Source organism: Scardinius erythrophthalmus, assembly GCF_964197995.2.
Source record: "Scardinius erythrophthalmus genome assembly, chromosome: 1".
Classification (NCBI taxonomy): Eukaryota; Metazoa; Chordata; class Actinopteri; order Cypriniformes; family Leuciscidae; genus Scardinius; species Scardinius erythrophthalmus.
This window is the reverse complement of record NC_138221.1, coordinates 20,881,469-20,897,687: the sequence shown is the minus strand read 5'-3', so window position 1 is coordinate 20,897,687 and position 16,219 is coordinate 20,881,469. Positions and strand designations below refer to the sequence as shown.

The following is a 16,219-nucleotide window of genomic DNA, read 5'->3' as shown; positions in this document are numbered from 1 at the left end:
GGTATAAGAGACACATCAAGTCAAGTCAAGTCAACTTTATTTATATAGCGCTTTTCACAATACAGATTGTATCAAAGCAGCTTCACAGTATTAAATAAAATAGTACATCAGTGTTTGTTTCTGGTGTAAAACATCCACGTTTGGTAATGCAGATCAATAGCACTGGTGAATCGATTAATCAATTTAAGCATCCCCAACTGAGCAAGGCAAAGGCAACAGTGGCAAGGAACCGAAAAACTCCATTAGGTGACCTAATGGAGAAAAAAAAACCTTGGGAGAACCCAGGCTCAGTCGGGGGCCAGTTCTCCTCTGGCGTTTATGAAGTAGAGACCGGATTTAACTGTAAGATTAAAATATTATATGAATGCCTGGCTGAAGAGATGCGTCTTTAATCTAGTTTTAAACTGGGAGAGCGAATCTGAGCAACGAACAGTATCAGGAAGGCTATTCCAGAGTTTTGGTGCTAAATGTGAAAATGCTCTCCCTCCTTTGGTGGATCTGGATATCCTAGGTATGACCAGAAGCCTCGAATTTAGTGATCTTAAAGAGCGCGATGGATTATAGGGCGATAGAAGATCCGTTAAATAAACTGGAGCTAAGCCGTTTAGGGCTTTATAAGTCAGTAGCAATACCTTGTAATTAATAAGGAACTTTATAGGTAACCAATGTAGTGATGATAAAATTGGTGTTATATGGTCAAACTTTCTTGATCTAGTAAGAACTCTAGCGGCGGCATTTTGGACTAACTGTAGCTTGTTTATTGAGGATGCAGGACAACCAGCTAATAAAGCATTACAGTAATCTAGTCTCGAGGTCATGAATGCATGAACTAGCTTTTCTGCATCAGAAACAGATAGCATGTTACGTAATTTAGCAATATTTCTAAGGTGAAAAAATGCTGTTTTTGTAACATATGAAATATGATTTTCAAAAGACAAGTTACAATCTAATATAACACCCAGGTCTTTTACTGTAGAGGATAAAGTAACAGGACACCCTACTATGTTAAAGTTGTATTGTAAGAGGTTTTGTGGGCGGTTTTTTGAACCGATAAGTATTACCTCTGTCTTATCTGGATTTAATAAAAGAAAATTGTGCGTCATCCAATCTTTTATATCTTTAACACACTCTGTCAATTTGGATAATTTAGCGTTTTCATCCGGCCGTGATGAAATATATAGTTGAGTGTCATCAGCATAACAATGGAAACTAATTCCATGTTTCCTTATAATATTTCCAAGTGGCAGCATATATATTGAGAATAATAGAGGGCCTAACACAGATCCTTGCGGCACTCCATAGTTTACTGGAGTTATGATCGATTTTTCTCCGTTTAAATAGACAAAATGGTAGCGGTCAGATAGGTATGATCTGAACCAGCTTAATGCTTGTCCTTGAACACCGGTATAGTTTTGTAGCCGATCTAAGAGTATTGTGTGATCTATAGTATCGAACGCAGCACTAAGATCAAGTAAAACTAGTATTGAGATACAGCCTTGGTCAGAAGCTAAGAGTAAATCATTTGTGATTTTAACGAGCGCAGTTTCAGTGCTATGATGCGGCCTGAACCCAGACTGAAACTTTTCATAGGTGTCATTTTCTTGCAAGAAAGAGCCCAGTTGGGCAGACACAACTTTTTCTAATATTTTGGACATAAAAGGAAGATTTGAAATGGGTCTATAATTTGCTAGGTTATTTGGGTCTAATTGTGGTTTCTTAATGAGAGGTTTTATAACTGCCAATTTAAATGTTCTTGGAACATGACCTAAAGATAAAGACGAGTTAATAATATTGAGGAGAGGCTCTTCCACTATAGGTAACACTTCTTTCAATAGTTTAGTTGGTATGGGATCTAATAAACATGTTGTTGTTTTAGAGGAAATGATAAATTTATTTAACTCTTTTTGTTCTATAGTTGTAAAGCACTGTAATTGTTCTTGCGGGGTGATAATCGAGGCTGAATTATAAGGCGCGATTGAAGATTGAACGTTTACAATTGTGGATCTGATGTTTTCTATTTTCTCAGTGAAAAAATTCATGAAATCATTACTACTAAACTGTAACGGAATATTTTGTTCAGGTGACGCTTGTTTATTTGTTAGTCTAGCCACGGTGTTAAATAAGAACCTAGGATTGTTTTGGTTATTTTCTATTAGTTTGCGGAGATGCTCAGCCCTGGCCGCTTTTAGGGCCTTTTTATAACGTGATGTACTGTCTTTCCAAGCGATTCTAAAAACCTCTAAATTAGTTTGTTTCCATTTACGCTCTAAATTACGGGTTTCTCTCTTTAGAACACGCGTAGTATTGTTGTACCATGGTGCCTTAATTTTCTCTCTGACCTTTTTTAGTCTTATAGGTGCAACAATATCCCATTTTCCAGAGAGAACGGTGCTCATAGTGCTGGTTAGTTCGTCTAGTTCATCTGTTTGTTTAGGTTCAGGCAGCAGCTGAGACAGATCCGATAAGCAATTTGAAAAATTATCTATGGTGGATGGAAGGATAGCTCTGCCTAATCGATAACGCGGCGCAGCATGATATATTACCGGGGTACGTAATATGCAAGTTACCATGTAATGGTCAGTTACATCATCACTTTGCGGAATGATATCTATATCGGTTGGATCGGTTCCATGTGATATAATTAAATCGAGTGTATGATTAAAACGATGAGTTGGTCCGGTAACGTTTTGCTTAACCCCAAAGGAGTTTAATAAGTCTATAAACGCAGCCCCTAACGTATCATTTTGATTATCTACGTGTATGTTAAAATCTCCAACAATTAATATTTTATCGACATTGACCAATAGATCTGAGAGAAAATTTGCAAATTCTTTTAGGAAATCAGCGTAAGGCCCTGGTGGTCTATATACGGTAGCCAAGGCTAAAGATAATAGGGATGTTTTTCTATCATCTAAGAGCGTAACATTTAGTACAAGTACTTCAAATGAAATAAACTTATAACCCGTTTTCTGAGTAACATCAGTCCTCAATCTGCATAATGACGATTCCCTGCATAATTGTACAGTAAAATAACGTACAGTACAGACATTTTAAATTCATAATGTCATAAAATAACAATATTTTTTCCACAAACTGACTCTAATATTTCCATAAATAAATCTTCATATGTTGAATTAAGACTCCAATAACCTGCCTCAGTGCACCATAGGAATATTAATTTGTTAAAAATTAAACCAATAGCTTAAGCAACAAATATGTAACATCTTTGTTTTATTGAACAAACAAATCATATTATTAGCTATAAGAAATGTTGAAATTGATTTGTAATAATTCTAATAATTGATTAGTGCTAATCTAATAGTAATGCTAATCAAAGACTAAATTATGAGGTAGGCAAGCATAATATATTAAAGCTACACTGTGTAACTTTTTTAGTTGATTCTTAGCAAAAAACACTTAGTTCTTTCAAAAATATATGTGCTCATTAATGTATATTTACTTCTTTCAAGTAATAAAGTATTCTCTTAAGTTTATAATCTGCCATTGAAAGTACATACGGGTGAGGGGTTCGAATGCTGGTCGCCATGTTGCCCCTCCATCTTGAAACTACATTAGCCAAAGAGGGACATACCTGTAAATTCAAGCTTCGCCTTTTGCGTTTTTCACTCAGTGACACCGTAATGAATGCGAGGGGGAGATTACTCGCGAGCTCCGGCAGATTTGAAAGATAGTGTGTGTGTGTGTGTGTGTGTGTGTGTGTGTGTACGTACTCACACTTGAAAGAGAGAATTAAAACGTCGACGCGACAGACAAATCAGCAAGACCATAGACAATATTGGAGTAACTTTTCCCAGATGGAAAGAGCTCGTGAGGAGAAAAGATTTTAAAACGGACGCCGAGGTTGCCTGCTTTCTTCTCGACAGGTAATTCAGCCTGTTGTAATTCATGTAAATTTTAAGTTTTATAGTTGCTTGTCTAACCATAGCATGGTTGTGCATAACGCCAGAACGACCTCTAGTATAACTTCATCCTCGCGTCAATAGTGAAAAAGTATTGTTTACCTTGTAACATAAATCTGTGCTGCATAAAAAAAATATTTTTTTACAGTCTATGGCTGCGACGGATCACAGGTGATGAATAGTTTTAAAGGCGCAATTTTTTAAGCTATATAAAAAAAAAGGACAAGGTAAATTTTAGTTATTTTTAATTGCTTTTACTTTGTACACATTGTAACGTTAGCCTAATCTGATTATGCTGGGATAGCCGATTCCAAGGGTGACGTTTACCTCCTGACATCTGTCCTGTAGTTTTATTCATTTTAGACGTATTGTTTATTATTGTCATGGATGAAGTCGATAACTGGAAGCCATGTTAATCTTGGAATAATACGGCCACCGTAGGAGTTAAAACGCCCTCGGAATTGAGAGGAACAGAAACAAATATTCACTGGGTAGTCATATACAATTTCACCACTAGATGGGGGAAAAATTCACACAGTGTAGCTTTAAAGAAGTGATCAATTCTAAAATCAATTAAATTGAATACATACTGTAGTTAAACTTATGGTGACCATTAAACCATTTCATTCTGCCAAGGTACATGTCCCTCAGAGTTGAAATAAGAGCAGAATGTGTCTCGAACTCTGTAGGCCTCTGTTGGAACAGTGGAAACTGTTTCCACCAACAGTGGAAATGCTCTCCATCGATTCAGTAGTTGGGGCACTGGTATTCAGCCACCTCTCTACTTCCATTGGCTTGAGAGGAAAGTTGTGCAGGATGCAAGCTGACAAAATAAGGCTGTTTATTTATTTATTAAGGTGTATGTTGATCCTGCTATGCAGGATCCTCCAGCGAGATGACAAAATGCCAAAGGCATTTTCTGCTACATTCGTGCTCGAGGCAATCTGTAGTTGAAGATGCGTTGTTGTGTAGACAAGTCCCGACCAGGGTACGGCCAAATCAGGAAGGTTGTTAATGGGAATGCTGCATCCCCAACAATGGTGAATGGCATGTTCCCCAGATGCTCTAATCCTGGAAGATGCTGTTCATCTGGCACCTCCGGCTTCTTTGCATCTAGTGCCTGCCCTATGGCTGAGCCAGCAAAGACACCCCCATCGCTTGACCATCCATACTCTCCAATATGGACTAGGCAGAAGCGATATTCGACGCAGTATGAGACGCAGATAGATATGGGCCAGAAGGCGCCTCCTAGCGGTCTAACCCTAACCCTACCCCAGACCTAAACCTACCCATAACCGAACAAAGCTCTGTGCGTCTCATATTGACGTGCCAAGGGTGACATGTGCGTTGGATGTAGACGAAATGGCAAAAGCGTCAGTATATGACGCCCTAGGATGAGAATGCGTTGGAGCTGATGCCGGCAATTAAAGCAGCGTCCTTCAGCTGTGACGGGGCGCGCTCTCCCATCCTCGTGCCGTTTGCGTCCTGGATTCCGTTGTTTGTTTGCTTTTCGTCTCGTTGCCGTCTCATTTAATTATTTTTACTTTAATAAATGTTATTCTTTTGAGCAATATCCAAGGTGTTGTCTCCTTCTTTGACACGGCTTGCGAGCCGGCCGTGAAAGTATATTCAAGTTTAATTGATTAATATAATGACATGTTATACAATGTCCACTTCTCTATAAACCACAACTCTCACTTAAACAGAGGTGTCCACACTTTTTTTAAAGGGGGCCAGATTTGATGTTGTGGACACACCTGGGGGACAGATACTGTCAACTCAAGCTGTTGTCATTTCCAAAAGGGCAAAACATGTAGGTTAATATTATATATATATACATATACAGTATATATATATATATATATATATATATATGTGTGTGTGTGTGTGTGTGTGTGTGTGTGTGTTTTGAAAAGTGTTTTTTCTTTTCTTTGAATTATTAAACTTTTAAGTATATCTCGATCAAAAGATTAAGTACAAGTACTGGCCAAATATACTTGGACTTTTCTCTCAGAATAAGTCAAGTACATTTAAGTGTAATTTAAGTATATTTCTGAGAAGTACTTAAAGTATATTTTTTGAGAAATATATAAAATGTAGACTGAAAGTATGCTTTCTTCTTTTTAGTTGAAAAGAAGTATACTAATAGCACACTTGAATAAACTTCTTTTTCGTAAGGGAACTCTCACTTAAAAAGAGGTGTCCACACTTTTTTAAAGGGGGCCAGATTTTATGTTGTGGAATTGTAAAATTATAGGATATCAACATAATGATGCAGTTGTTTATATTTTTAGCTTCATTGCAAGTGTATGACATTTGGTATAGAAATAAACAATGGTAATTAAGTGATTTTCCTAAAAATGAGAAAGAAAATACAGGGTATTAAAACAGTATGAACTACAAATAAAGTCAGTATGTGAGGCTAAATAGATGTGTTTTAGTCTGAATTAGGTAAGATGTGTGCTTCCATTTCAGTTTCAGCAATCCCTGCACTCGATTGGGATGTTCTCTTTTGTTCTGGGCGGCAAGTGCAGTAACTGTAACATCGGGCATATTTTGTAGAATTAAACACATATTTATACCGACTTCATCAGGCTCCGAAAATTCTTCACAAAAAACACAAAGAATGGCCTTCTCAGCTGCCATAGTTGCAACTCTTGCATCATCAGAACAGTGTGTTCAACACACCGGGACCAGCAGATTAATGTGTGAATGAAACACAGGTTTTAATTTACCCACAATAACATAGAATAGGGCTTAAATGACACACACTCATTCAGAGATTGAAGGGTTTCAGGTCAAATGGTTTTTTTTTAAGAAACCATTTTGCAGAAAAAAAAAAAACAATTACACAAAGTTCAATTTTCACACAGAGTTTGTATTTTTTCTTTGCCTCACATGACAAATGACAAAAGATTGCTGTTCAAGTTCAGTTCAAGATTTCACAAACAAAACAACAACAAAAAAAGCCAAGAGAGTCCTTGATTCATTCACTAATGTCTTAAAGTTATTTTTTCAAACTCAGTTTTTCCTGTTCAATTTCAACCAAAAGAAAAGAAATGTAAAAAAATAAAAAAATAAAAAGCTCTCTTTTATATTCAATTTACTCATTGTTTTCCGCCCATTAGAAAAATTGAAAAGATGGTATGGATTTCGTCCATATCGCTACATTTGCTTAACCAAAAACAAACTGGTACTGTTTACTCCCGGATGACGAGCTACATTGAAACAATGACCCCACCGAATGACGTCAGACCGTAGTTCCTCCGGCACAAACAATCGACTCGGTGGGCAACCGGGCAGAGGCGTTACCCCTTTAAAGGCCGTGTTGACCCTCGACTCAATCTCCCATGTGAGTGTGGAGTCAATAATGGCGCTTTCACACTGGCAGTTTAGTGCGGACCGGGGCACACAAAATCGCTAATGTGAACGCTGTCATCGGACCCGGGTGCGCACTAGAGTTCCAAACCCGAGACTACCTGGAGGAGGTGGTCTGAGCTCGGTTGCTCCCGAACCGTAGCGCGGTTCGCGTCTTAATGTGCAAGCAACACGGACTCGGGTGCGCGCTTGTTCAGAAAGTATAGTATCCCACGCATGCGTATCACTGTCGATATCATTGTTTCCTCACACACGACAACCATGAGTGGCAGGGGAACGTTGTGGGACACTGAAGAGGTGAGGTGCCTCATTCAAATTTGTGGAGAACAAACCATACAGGAGCAGTTAAATACAACACACAAGAATGCAGACGTTTATGCATTGCTCAGCGCCAAATTAAAACAGTTGGGTTTTCATAGAACTACCGAGCAATCCCGTGAAAATAAACGTAGTTGTCTCTCACTATGTTGTGCATAATAGCACCAAAAAAACAGTGTTTTTCATGCGTTTTCCGTGTGCATTTGCGATGACGTAAGATCACTGCAAACGCACCTGGGTTCGATACAACTAATTGAGTGTGAAACCAGACCAACGCTGCGGGGGGCGCCGGGAACTAGCGCACTCGGGTTCGGACCGCAGCAAACGAACCCAGTGGAAAAACGCCCTGAGTCTCTCAGATAAAATGCACTCGGGAGTGGACGGGCATTTGGAATGATCAAAAATACGAGGCAAGGCATCGGGTTTGATGTTTTTGGAACCTGGGCATATGAAAGAACAAAATCAGGAGTTGAGTCTTTTGGCGGATCTGATATATTCCAAGTTATTGTGATCGTTCCAAACGTTAAAAGGTACCCCTGACCCTTCTAACCAATGGCGCCACTCCTCCAACGCTAACTGGACTGCCAACAACTCTGTTACCAATGTTATAGTTACGTTCGGCAGATGATAAGATGATGGAACAAAAACGCGCAAGGATGCATCTTCAGATTCAGATTCACTTTATTAGCCATTTGCAGTATGAAACCACATTGGAAAAAATGTACAAGAAGCTCAAAGTGCAAAGTCGACACTTACGATGACACAACACAAAAAACAAACAAGCAAATGCCACATAAAGTCTTAAGAGTAAAATACTGTACATTAAAAATCTATACAAAAAATTTAAAAGCCTATTTTAAAAATGCTTTGTTTAAAGTGATCACAGCTTGGGGAAAGAAACTATTTAAATGGCGATCAGTGGAACATTTGACCGAGCGATACCTTCTCCCCGAGGGAAGCATTTCAAAAAAGGCCCTTGCAGGATGGCCTGAAGCATCATTAGCAAGTTGTAAAGCTCTTTTCAATAGTCTAGCTTTATATGTGGCCTCCAGGAATGGCAGAGTGCAGCCAATGGTCCTGCTGGCTGAGCAAACCACTTTGTTCAAAGCCCTCTTCTCTCTTAAAGTGAGATTGCCAAACCACACATTTATACTACTGGTTAAGACACTCTCAATTACACAAAAATAAAAGTTCAAAAGAATCTTAGTATTTTGAGTAAACTCTCGAAGCCTACGTAAAAAGAAGAGGCGCTGTCTCGCATTCTTAGCAATGTTAGTCGTATTTGAGCTCCAATTCAAATCGTGAGAAAGAGTCACACCCAAGAATTTACATTTCTCAACAATCTGCACATCAGAATCATGGATAGTAATAGGCAACCATCTTGTCTTCTGTGGTGGGAAAGAACCGCACCTACGCCCACCTCTGACCTCCACCACGACCTGACATGACGGATCAGGGGCTATCAAAATGGGAGCCGAAACAAAGCAGCTTTTTAAGTTTGGAAATAAAGCTTTGGCTGCACCAGACCACCTGAACGTCGTTCTGGAGGAGGTCAAGGTGGTCAGAGGAGCTTTTAAGTTGGCTGAAATTGCTAATATAACGCTGATCGCTAGAAGGACGTGTAGGCGCTAGAAGAACGTGTATAACTGTTGCGCTCGCTTCTTTTGCAGCATCTCCCGCTTGATATGGCGTTCTAAAAGAACGGTGCTCAAGCTACAATAAGTTCAACTTTTAAAAACGTCTAAAGTTTTTCTGAAATTTCATTCATTTTCTATCTTTCTTTTTCTTTCTTATATATCTTTATTTCTAACTAATCCATCTTTCTTTCTTTCTTTCTTTCTTTCTTTCTAACTAATCCTTCTTTCTTTCTAACTTTCTAACTAATCTACAAATTTTTAATAACATTATCTTTCTTTCTTTCTTTCTTTCTTTCTTTCTAATATATCTTTATTTCTAACTAATCCATCTTTCTTTTTTTCTTTCTTTCTTTCTTTCTAACTAATCCATCTTTCTTTCTTTCCTTCTTTCTTTCTCTTTCTTTCTAACTAATCCATCTTTCTTTCTTTCTAACTAATCTTTCTTTCTAACTAAGCCATCTTTCTTTCTTTCTAATCTTTCTTTCTTTATTTCTCTTTCTTTCTTTCTAACTAATCCATCTTTCTTTCTTTCTAATCTATCTTTCTTTCTAACTAATCCATCTTTCTTTCTTTCTAAACTAATCTTTCTTTCTAACTAATCCATCTTTCTTTCTTTCTAATCTATCTTTCTTTCTTTCTTTCCAACTAATCCATCTATCTTTCTTTCTAACTAATCTTTCTTTCTAACTAATCCATCTTTCTTTCTTTCTTTCTTTCTTACTAATCTATCTTTCTTTCTTTATTTCTTTCTTTCTTTCTTTTTTCTTTCTTTCTACCTAATCCATCTTTCTTTCTTTCATTCTCTTTCTTTCTTTCTTTCTAACTAATCTATCTTTCTTTCTAACTAATCCATCTTTCTTTATTTCTTTCTTTCTAACTAATCCATCTTTCTTTCTTTGTAACTAATCCATCTTTCTATCTTTCTAACTAATTTATCTTTCCTTCTTTCTAACTAATCCATCTTTCTTTCTAATCTATCTTTCTTTCTAACTAATCCATCTTTCTTTCTAATCTATCTTTCTAACTAATCCATCTTTATTTTTCTTTCTTTCTAACTAATCCATCTTTATTTATTTCTTTCTTTTTAACTAATCCATCTTTCTTTCTTTCTAACTAATCTTTCTTTCTTTCTTTCTAACTAATCCATCTTTCTTTCTTTCTAACTAATCTATCTTTCTTTCTTTCTAATATATCTTTCTTTCTTTCTACCTAATCCATCTTTCTTTCTTTCTTTCTTTCTTTCTTTCTTTCTTTCTTTCTTTCTTTCTGTCTAACTAATCCATCTTTATTTATTTATTTCTAACTAATCCATCTTTCTTTCTTTCTTACTAATTCATCTTTCTATCTTTCTAACTAATCTATCTTTCTTTCTAAATAATCCATCTTTCATTTTTTAAAGTCTTTCAGTGCACAGAGGGGGTGGGGGTGGAAAGGGATGAAAACATAACTTTCATGATGTTACACAATATTTTGTATGTTTTAATCTACTAAATGAACCATTTTTTAATGTATGTAAGTTGCTTCCTAAATGTTTTTACAGTACAGAGGAGTGGGGTGTAGTATGTGAAGAAAACATTTTTTGTTTAGCTGTAATTTTTCCAGGTCCATATTCTTTGAAAATAAAAATAACATTTTTTTCTTACAAACTTTCTTGGCTTTGATGTATACTATACTATACTATTATATATTATATTATATACTAAAAGCTGTGTGCTTGTATTATAAATATATAAATTGATTAAAATCAATGGTTATATACATTTATTCTTTGAAATGTGGGGTTTTATTTGTAAAAGTGGAGATAGAACCTTATAATTCCAATAATAATAATAATAATTATTATTTAATATTATTATTATTATTATTATTATTATTATTATAATTCCAAACAGAATCAGAGCTCTCAGAATTATAAGGTGCTATCTCCATTTGGGCCATCTTAAAAAATCCCATTTCCAAATGTGCCAGGATTTTGATATGCTATCCTCAAAGTACCTGTAGGGTGATGGTCTTGTTGAACTATAATAGTAGATTATACTACATAACAGTTTTGCCTGCTGGGATGTAAAAACTTTGATGCTCAATATCTCAGAACTACCCTAAACGGAGATAGAACCTTATAATTCTAAGCTCACGAGATGAGAATAAATCGAGAGTCAGCGAGAAGCTCATCTGATTGGCTACATTAGAAGGTGGAAGACCCTCCTCAGTTGCAAAACTCAATGAGTGAGAGAATCGTGCCAAAACTGTAAGCGCAGCTAAAAGAAAGACTCAACTGTACAAATCGGGTTATTTAGGGAACTTTTTTGCCCCATGCACACAACAAGTCATTCAGACTTTTACAACAGTTTATTTTTTTACACAAAGGTTGGTTTTACGCGACCAGTCTGTTTTTTTGCAGTTTCTGACTCTGCTGTTTTTCGGTCGCAAATTGCTGTTCACAGGCCTATGGATGTATTTGTGCGGCAAACGTGAAAAAAAATGAAAAGTCAGACGAATACAGATCCTATTTATTTTGCGCCAGCATGAAGCTGCAGCTTTACAATACATGCGCCACTTATTCATTCACTTATGAAGAACAGTAAAATGCTGCAAATATTTTTTTCTTACACTTGAAAGGTGATTTACACCTTTACAAATCTTCTCTTGTGCATGCAGATTTAATTTACGCTTGCAAACTTATGTACACTTTCACAAATCTTACCCTGTGCAAATGATTCTTTATTCTGATGAGTACCATCCAAAACATTATAACCCAAGGACAAATGTATTTAAAACGTTTATTTGACCTGTTCAATTCTCAATGCACCGCGTATGCAAATTCCTGGACAATGCATCTTTAATTTGGACAAACTCATACAGGTAATTTTCTCAAGTAGAGATTGTGTTGAATAAATGTGTTTATGCCACAGAAAAACCCTAAATGTTGTTGTCTTGATAATTAAGAAAATATTGTTAGGAGGAAACATGAAATTAGCCTGTTTAATGGTATCACAGATTATATCATATTTCATATTTAAGTACATCTAGTCATTAAAAGTACAAAATCTTCCCAACTAGAGTCCCCCAGTGAATCTCAGCCATTTCCAGCCCTGGATCTAACAGATCTTTATGTGTGTCTTCAGCTGACTTTTAATAGAGAAACTCTTCCCACACTGATCACATGTATACGGCTTCTCTCCAGTGTGGATCCTCTCATGTCTTTTCAGAGATGATGACTGACTGAATCTCTTGTCACAGTGTGAACACTTGTAAGGTTTCTCTCCAGTGTGGATCTTCTCATGTGTTTTCAGATTTGCTAACTGACTGAATCTCTTGTCACAGTGTGAACACTTGTAAGGTTTCTCTCCAGTGTGGATCCTCTCATGTGATTTCAGATTTGCTAACTGACTGAATCTCTTGTCACAGTGTGAACACTTGTAAGGGTTTTCTCCAGTGTGGATCTTCTCATGTGATTTCAGAGATGATGACTGACTGAATCTCTTGTCACAGTGTGAACACTTGTAAGGTTTTTCTCCAGTGTGAATTCTCTCGTGCTGTTTTAAACTGGCTGCTGTTATAAAAGTCTTCTCACACTCAAAGCACATGTACTCTCTCACACCAGTATGAGTTTTCTGATGGGTATGTAAAGATTGCAGCAGTGAAAAACTCTTTCCACACACAGAACATGAATATAACTTCTCCTTTGTATGAACTTTCAGGTGTGCTTTTAGAGCTGATGACCCAATAAATGTTTTGCCGCACTGATCACATGTGAACGGCTTCTCTCCTGTGTGAACTCTCATGTGATGCTCAAGACTTTGTTTGTGTGTGAAACTCTTCCCACATTGATCACATGTAAACGTCTTCTCTCCGGTGTGAACTCTCATGTGAACATTAAGATGTGCTAATTGACTGAAACTATTTCCACATTGATCACATGAGAACGGTTTCTCTCCAGTGTGAACTCTCATGTGAACATTAAGATTTGCTAATTGACTGAAACTATTTCCACATTGATCACATGAGAACGGTTTCTCTCCAGTGTGAAGTCTCAAGTGACGCTCAAGACTTTGTTTGGTTGTGAAACTCTTTCCACACTGATTGCAGGTGAAAGATTTCTTGGCTCTTCTTTTGTTTATAAATTTATTTTTAGTCTTTAAACGACTCAAAGGTTTTTCTCCAGGTTTGACATGATGTTCCTCCTCCACTTCACTCAGTTCTTCACTCTCCTCCTTTACTTCCATCAGGTCTGAAATGAGAGAAAAAAAATAATTTAATTTTTAGAACATAAAAATTCCATGAGAGAAAAATGAAGTAAAAGGAATTAAAAAGGAGCCCCAAAATATTGTAATCGTTTAGACTAACTTTTATAAATGATTTAGGTATGTCCCTGAAACTATCCATGAATAAGGTACAATGTTAATAATTAGATCATTGACACATAATAATATTAACATAAAAAATTGTATATATATATATATATATATATATATATATATATATATATATAAAACATGGCCATAATACTGACAATAACTTTTAGATTGATATTCCTTTTACTTACTGATAAGCTTTTTAAGTCAACTTACTGAAATGCTATTTCATCTATCTATCTAACATTCTAGCTTTTAAAACTACTAAACTAAAACTCTTAGCTATTTCAAACTTAAAAGGCTTTCTCAAGCAACTTTTTAACCTAGTTAGTATTTGTTATTTAGTTTATCTGATTGCTTTTGTAGTTGTTAAAAAAAAATAAAAAAAATTACAAAAAGAGTGTGACATCAATTCATGACCATTGCATAAATTTGTCTAGACTGACAGCGGCTTTAACAGTTTTAAATTAAATTAAAATTAGAGTTTGCTTAAGTTATGATTACAATCCTGTCAGCAATTCTGGAAAGTTAATTTACTTAATACAGTTTAATGTTTATTGCATAAAAAACAATGTTGTAAACTATGTTGAGAAATGTCAGACATTTTGTTAACATGGTTGCAAAAAAATTGTGAACCAGAGCTAAAATTACACTTAGTTTGGCCTGATGTTGACAATCAATTAGAAAGTTTCTCAATCCTCTCTTTACTGAACATTTGTTTAAAATCCAGTACCTATTTCATAGTGTAACTGTTAATCTAAATGTGATGAAGTGCTTGAATTTGTTCTTCAGCATCATAATTGAATGAAGTAGAAACACTAACCTCTTTGTTCTTCAGGATCTTCAGTGTGTTTCATTCTGCAGGGTTCTGGATCACTCATGTTCTCACTGTCCTCTTTAATAAACTCAGTCTTTACAGATATCAGCTCTTCCTGATGCATTGTGCTCGTCTTCACTTGTAGCTGATGGGAATATTCCAGCATTTATTGGAGAATTACAGTGGGAGGAGCTTCACTGATGATGTGAGTGCTGTGGGAGGAGCTTCGCTGATTATTAATTACAGTGGGAGGAGCTTCACTGATGATGTGATTGCTGTGGGAGGAGCTGATCTGCAAAAAACAAAGTTATCAGTTACTGAGTTTGTTTTAATACTAAATGACATTTAAGCATTTATGTCTATAGTCGCGTTTCCATTACCCTTCAAATTGCGCATGTTGAAATTGCGAATTGAAAATACGCTCAATGGAAACACGTCAATTTTGCAAAAACTCCCATTTATCGCAAAAAAGTTTTTACACTCGCATGAGGTGGTTTTTTAGGCAATTTGAAAAAGAAATATTTCGCAAAACTGCAATAGAAACAGTTTTTGCGCATTTACAGTCACCTGATGCATTGGAGCAGACCGTAGACTTGGCTATGCCGAACAAGTTAGCTATTGTACGATAGCACGCACCTGTTGCTAGCCAATACACTCCGACTCCAACGCGTTTCTGCACTGTTATGGGCTGCCGCAGACATGTCTCTTCCCGTGACAGAGTAAATCGAAGGCGCTCACAAACATAATCAAAAGTGGATCTGGACATTCGGAAGTTACTGATGAAATATGTATCAGTGAAGCCACTCACACCAGTATCCCACCACTCCTGGCTGCGACTCCGAACCCATACGTTTCGCTGTACCGACGTTGCTACCACTGCTCCACAAAACGCCATGGCCAAAAACCTTGCTCTCCTCCTTTTTATTTTTCTCATTAAAACGATAAGATTGAAATTGTGCTGGCTCCGTTGTGAAAATAACTTTAATAAGGCTAAACGAGCTCCACTGTCGACATCCATGTGTAACTACTTCCGCAAACAACAAGTGACGTCGTTGACCGTTGAGTACTCTTCTGCGCATGCGGGTCACTTCTGGGTCATTTCACGTTCACACAGGAGATCACAAAAGGTCGCATTTAATTGGAAATGTGAACGGCCTTGCAAAAAAATCGGAATTGAGCATTAAGCCCTGCGGTGTGAACGTAGCCTTAGAAGGCGCGGTGTGTTTGGACAGAATACGAGACGGAGTTCTTTATTAAATTCATAAAAGACAAAAGAATGACAGAAATACTGGATTCTAAACCTCAAAGAAATGCCACAATCATAATAATGTCTAGTGCGGTATGTGGCTGTGATATATAAACTTACCAACGTCAGTTGCCATGATTTTTGGAATGACTTATGGCAAGAGGAAAAAATTATGTTTTAGTCGCAATAGTTTTTTATAGATATTTAGAGAAAAATAAATAAATAAATAAAAAAATTCGCAAAAGTTTTGCACGAATCTTTAATGGAAACACGGCTTATCTTTCTATATAGAAACCAACAATTTCTCTCGGTCTATATTCACACCAATGAAATGAGTTTCAAGTGTCAATTTACAGGAGATCTGAAGACATCAGCATAATAAATGAGGTGGAAACAGGAACTATTGTCATGAAATAAAGAGTGTTTTCAGCAGATCTGTTAATATTGATGAGCCTCAGACTATCAACACTCATTCAACAAGCCATTCAGGATCATCAGTAGATCATCTCACTTTATTCTGAGTGTCTGCTGTTAGAAACACATTATTT

At 36.5% G+C, this 16,219-nt stretch overlaps 1 protein-coding gene across 1 annotated transcript; it reads right to left on the bottom strand.

Annotated features, from left to right (window-relative positions):
- Nucleotides 1–12,217: 12,217 nt before the first annotated feature.
- Nucleotides 12,218–14,883, bottom strand: LOC308687762 (uncharacterized protein). The gene is made up of 2 exons (XM_081360486.1): nucleotides 14,432–14,883; nucleotides 12,218–13,484 (listed from the first exon to the last, which is right to left on the bottom strand). Exons 1-2 carry the CDS (start codon nucleotides 14,589–14,591, stop codon nucleotides 12,352–12,354), a joined length of 1,293 nt encoding a protein of 430 aa, XP_081216612.1. The 5' UTR covers nucleotides 14,592–14,883; the 3' UTR covers nucleotides 12,218–12,351.
- Between the last annotated feature and the right edge of the window lie 1,336 nt (nucleotides 14,884–16,219).

What these genes read in the sequence shown, in the direction of transcription:
- LOC308687762 (XM_081360486.1), bottom strand. Translation starts at nt 14,591, where the DNA reads ATGCTGGAATATTCCCATCAGCTACAAGTGAAGACGAGCACAATGCAT. An exon ending in AGATCCTGAAGAACAAAGAG is followed by an intron (nt 13,485 to 14,431) that starts GTTAGTGTTTCT and finishes CTCTCATTTCAG; the next exon opens with ACCTGATGGAAGTAAAGGAG.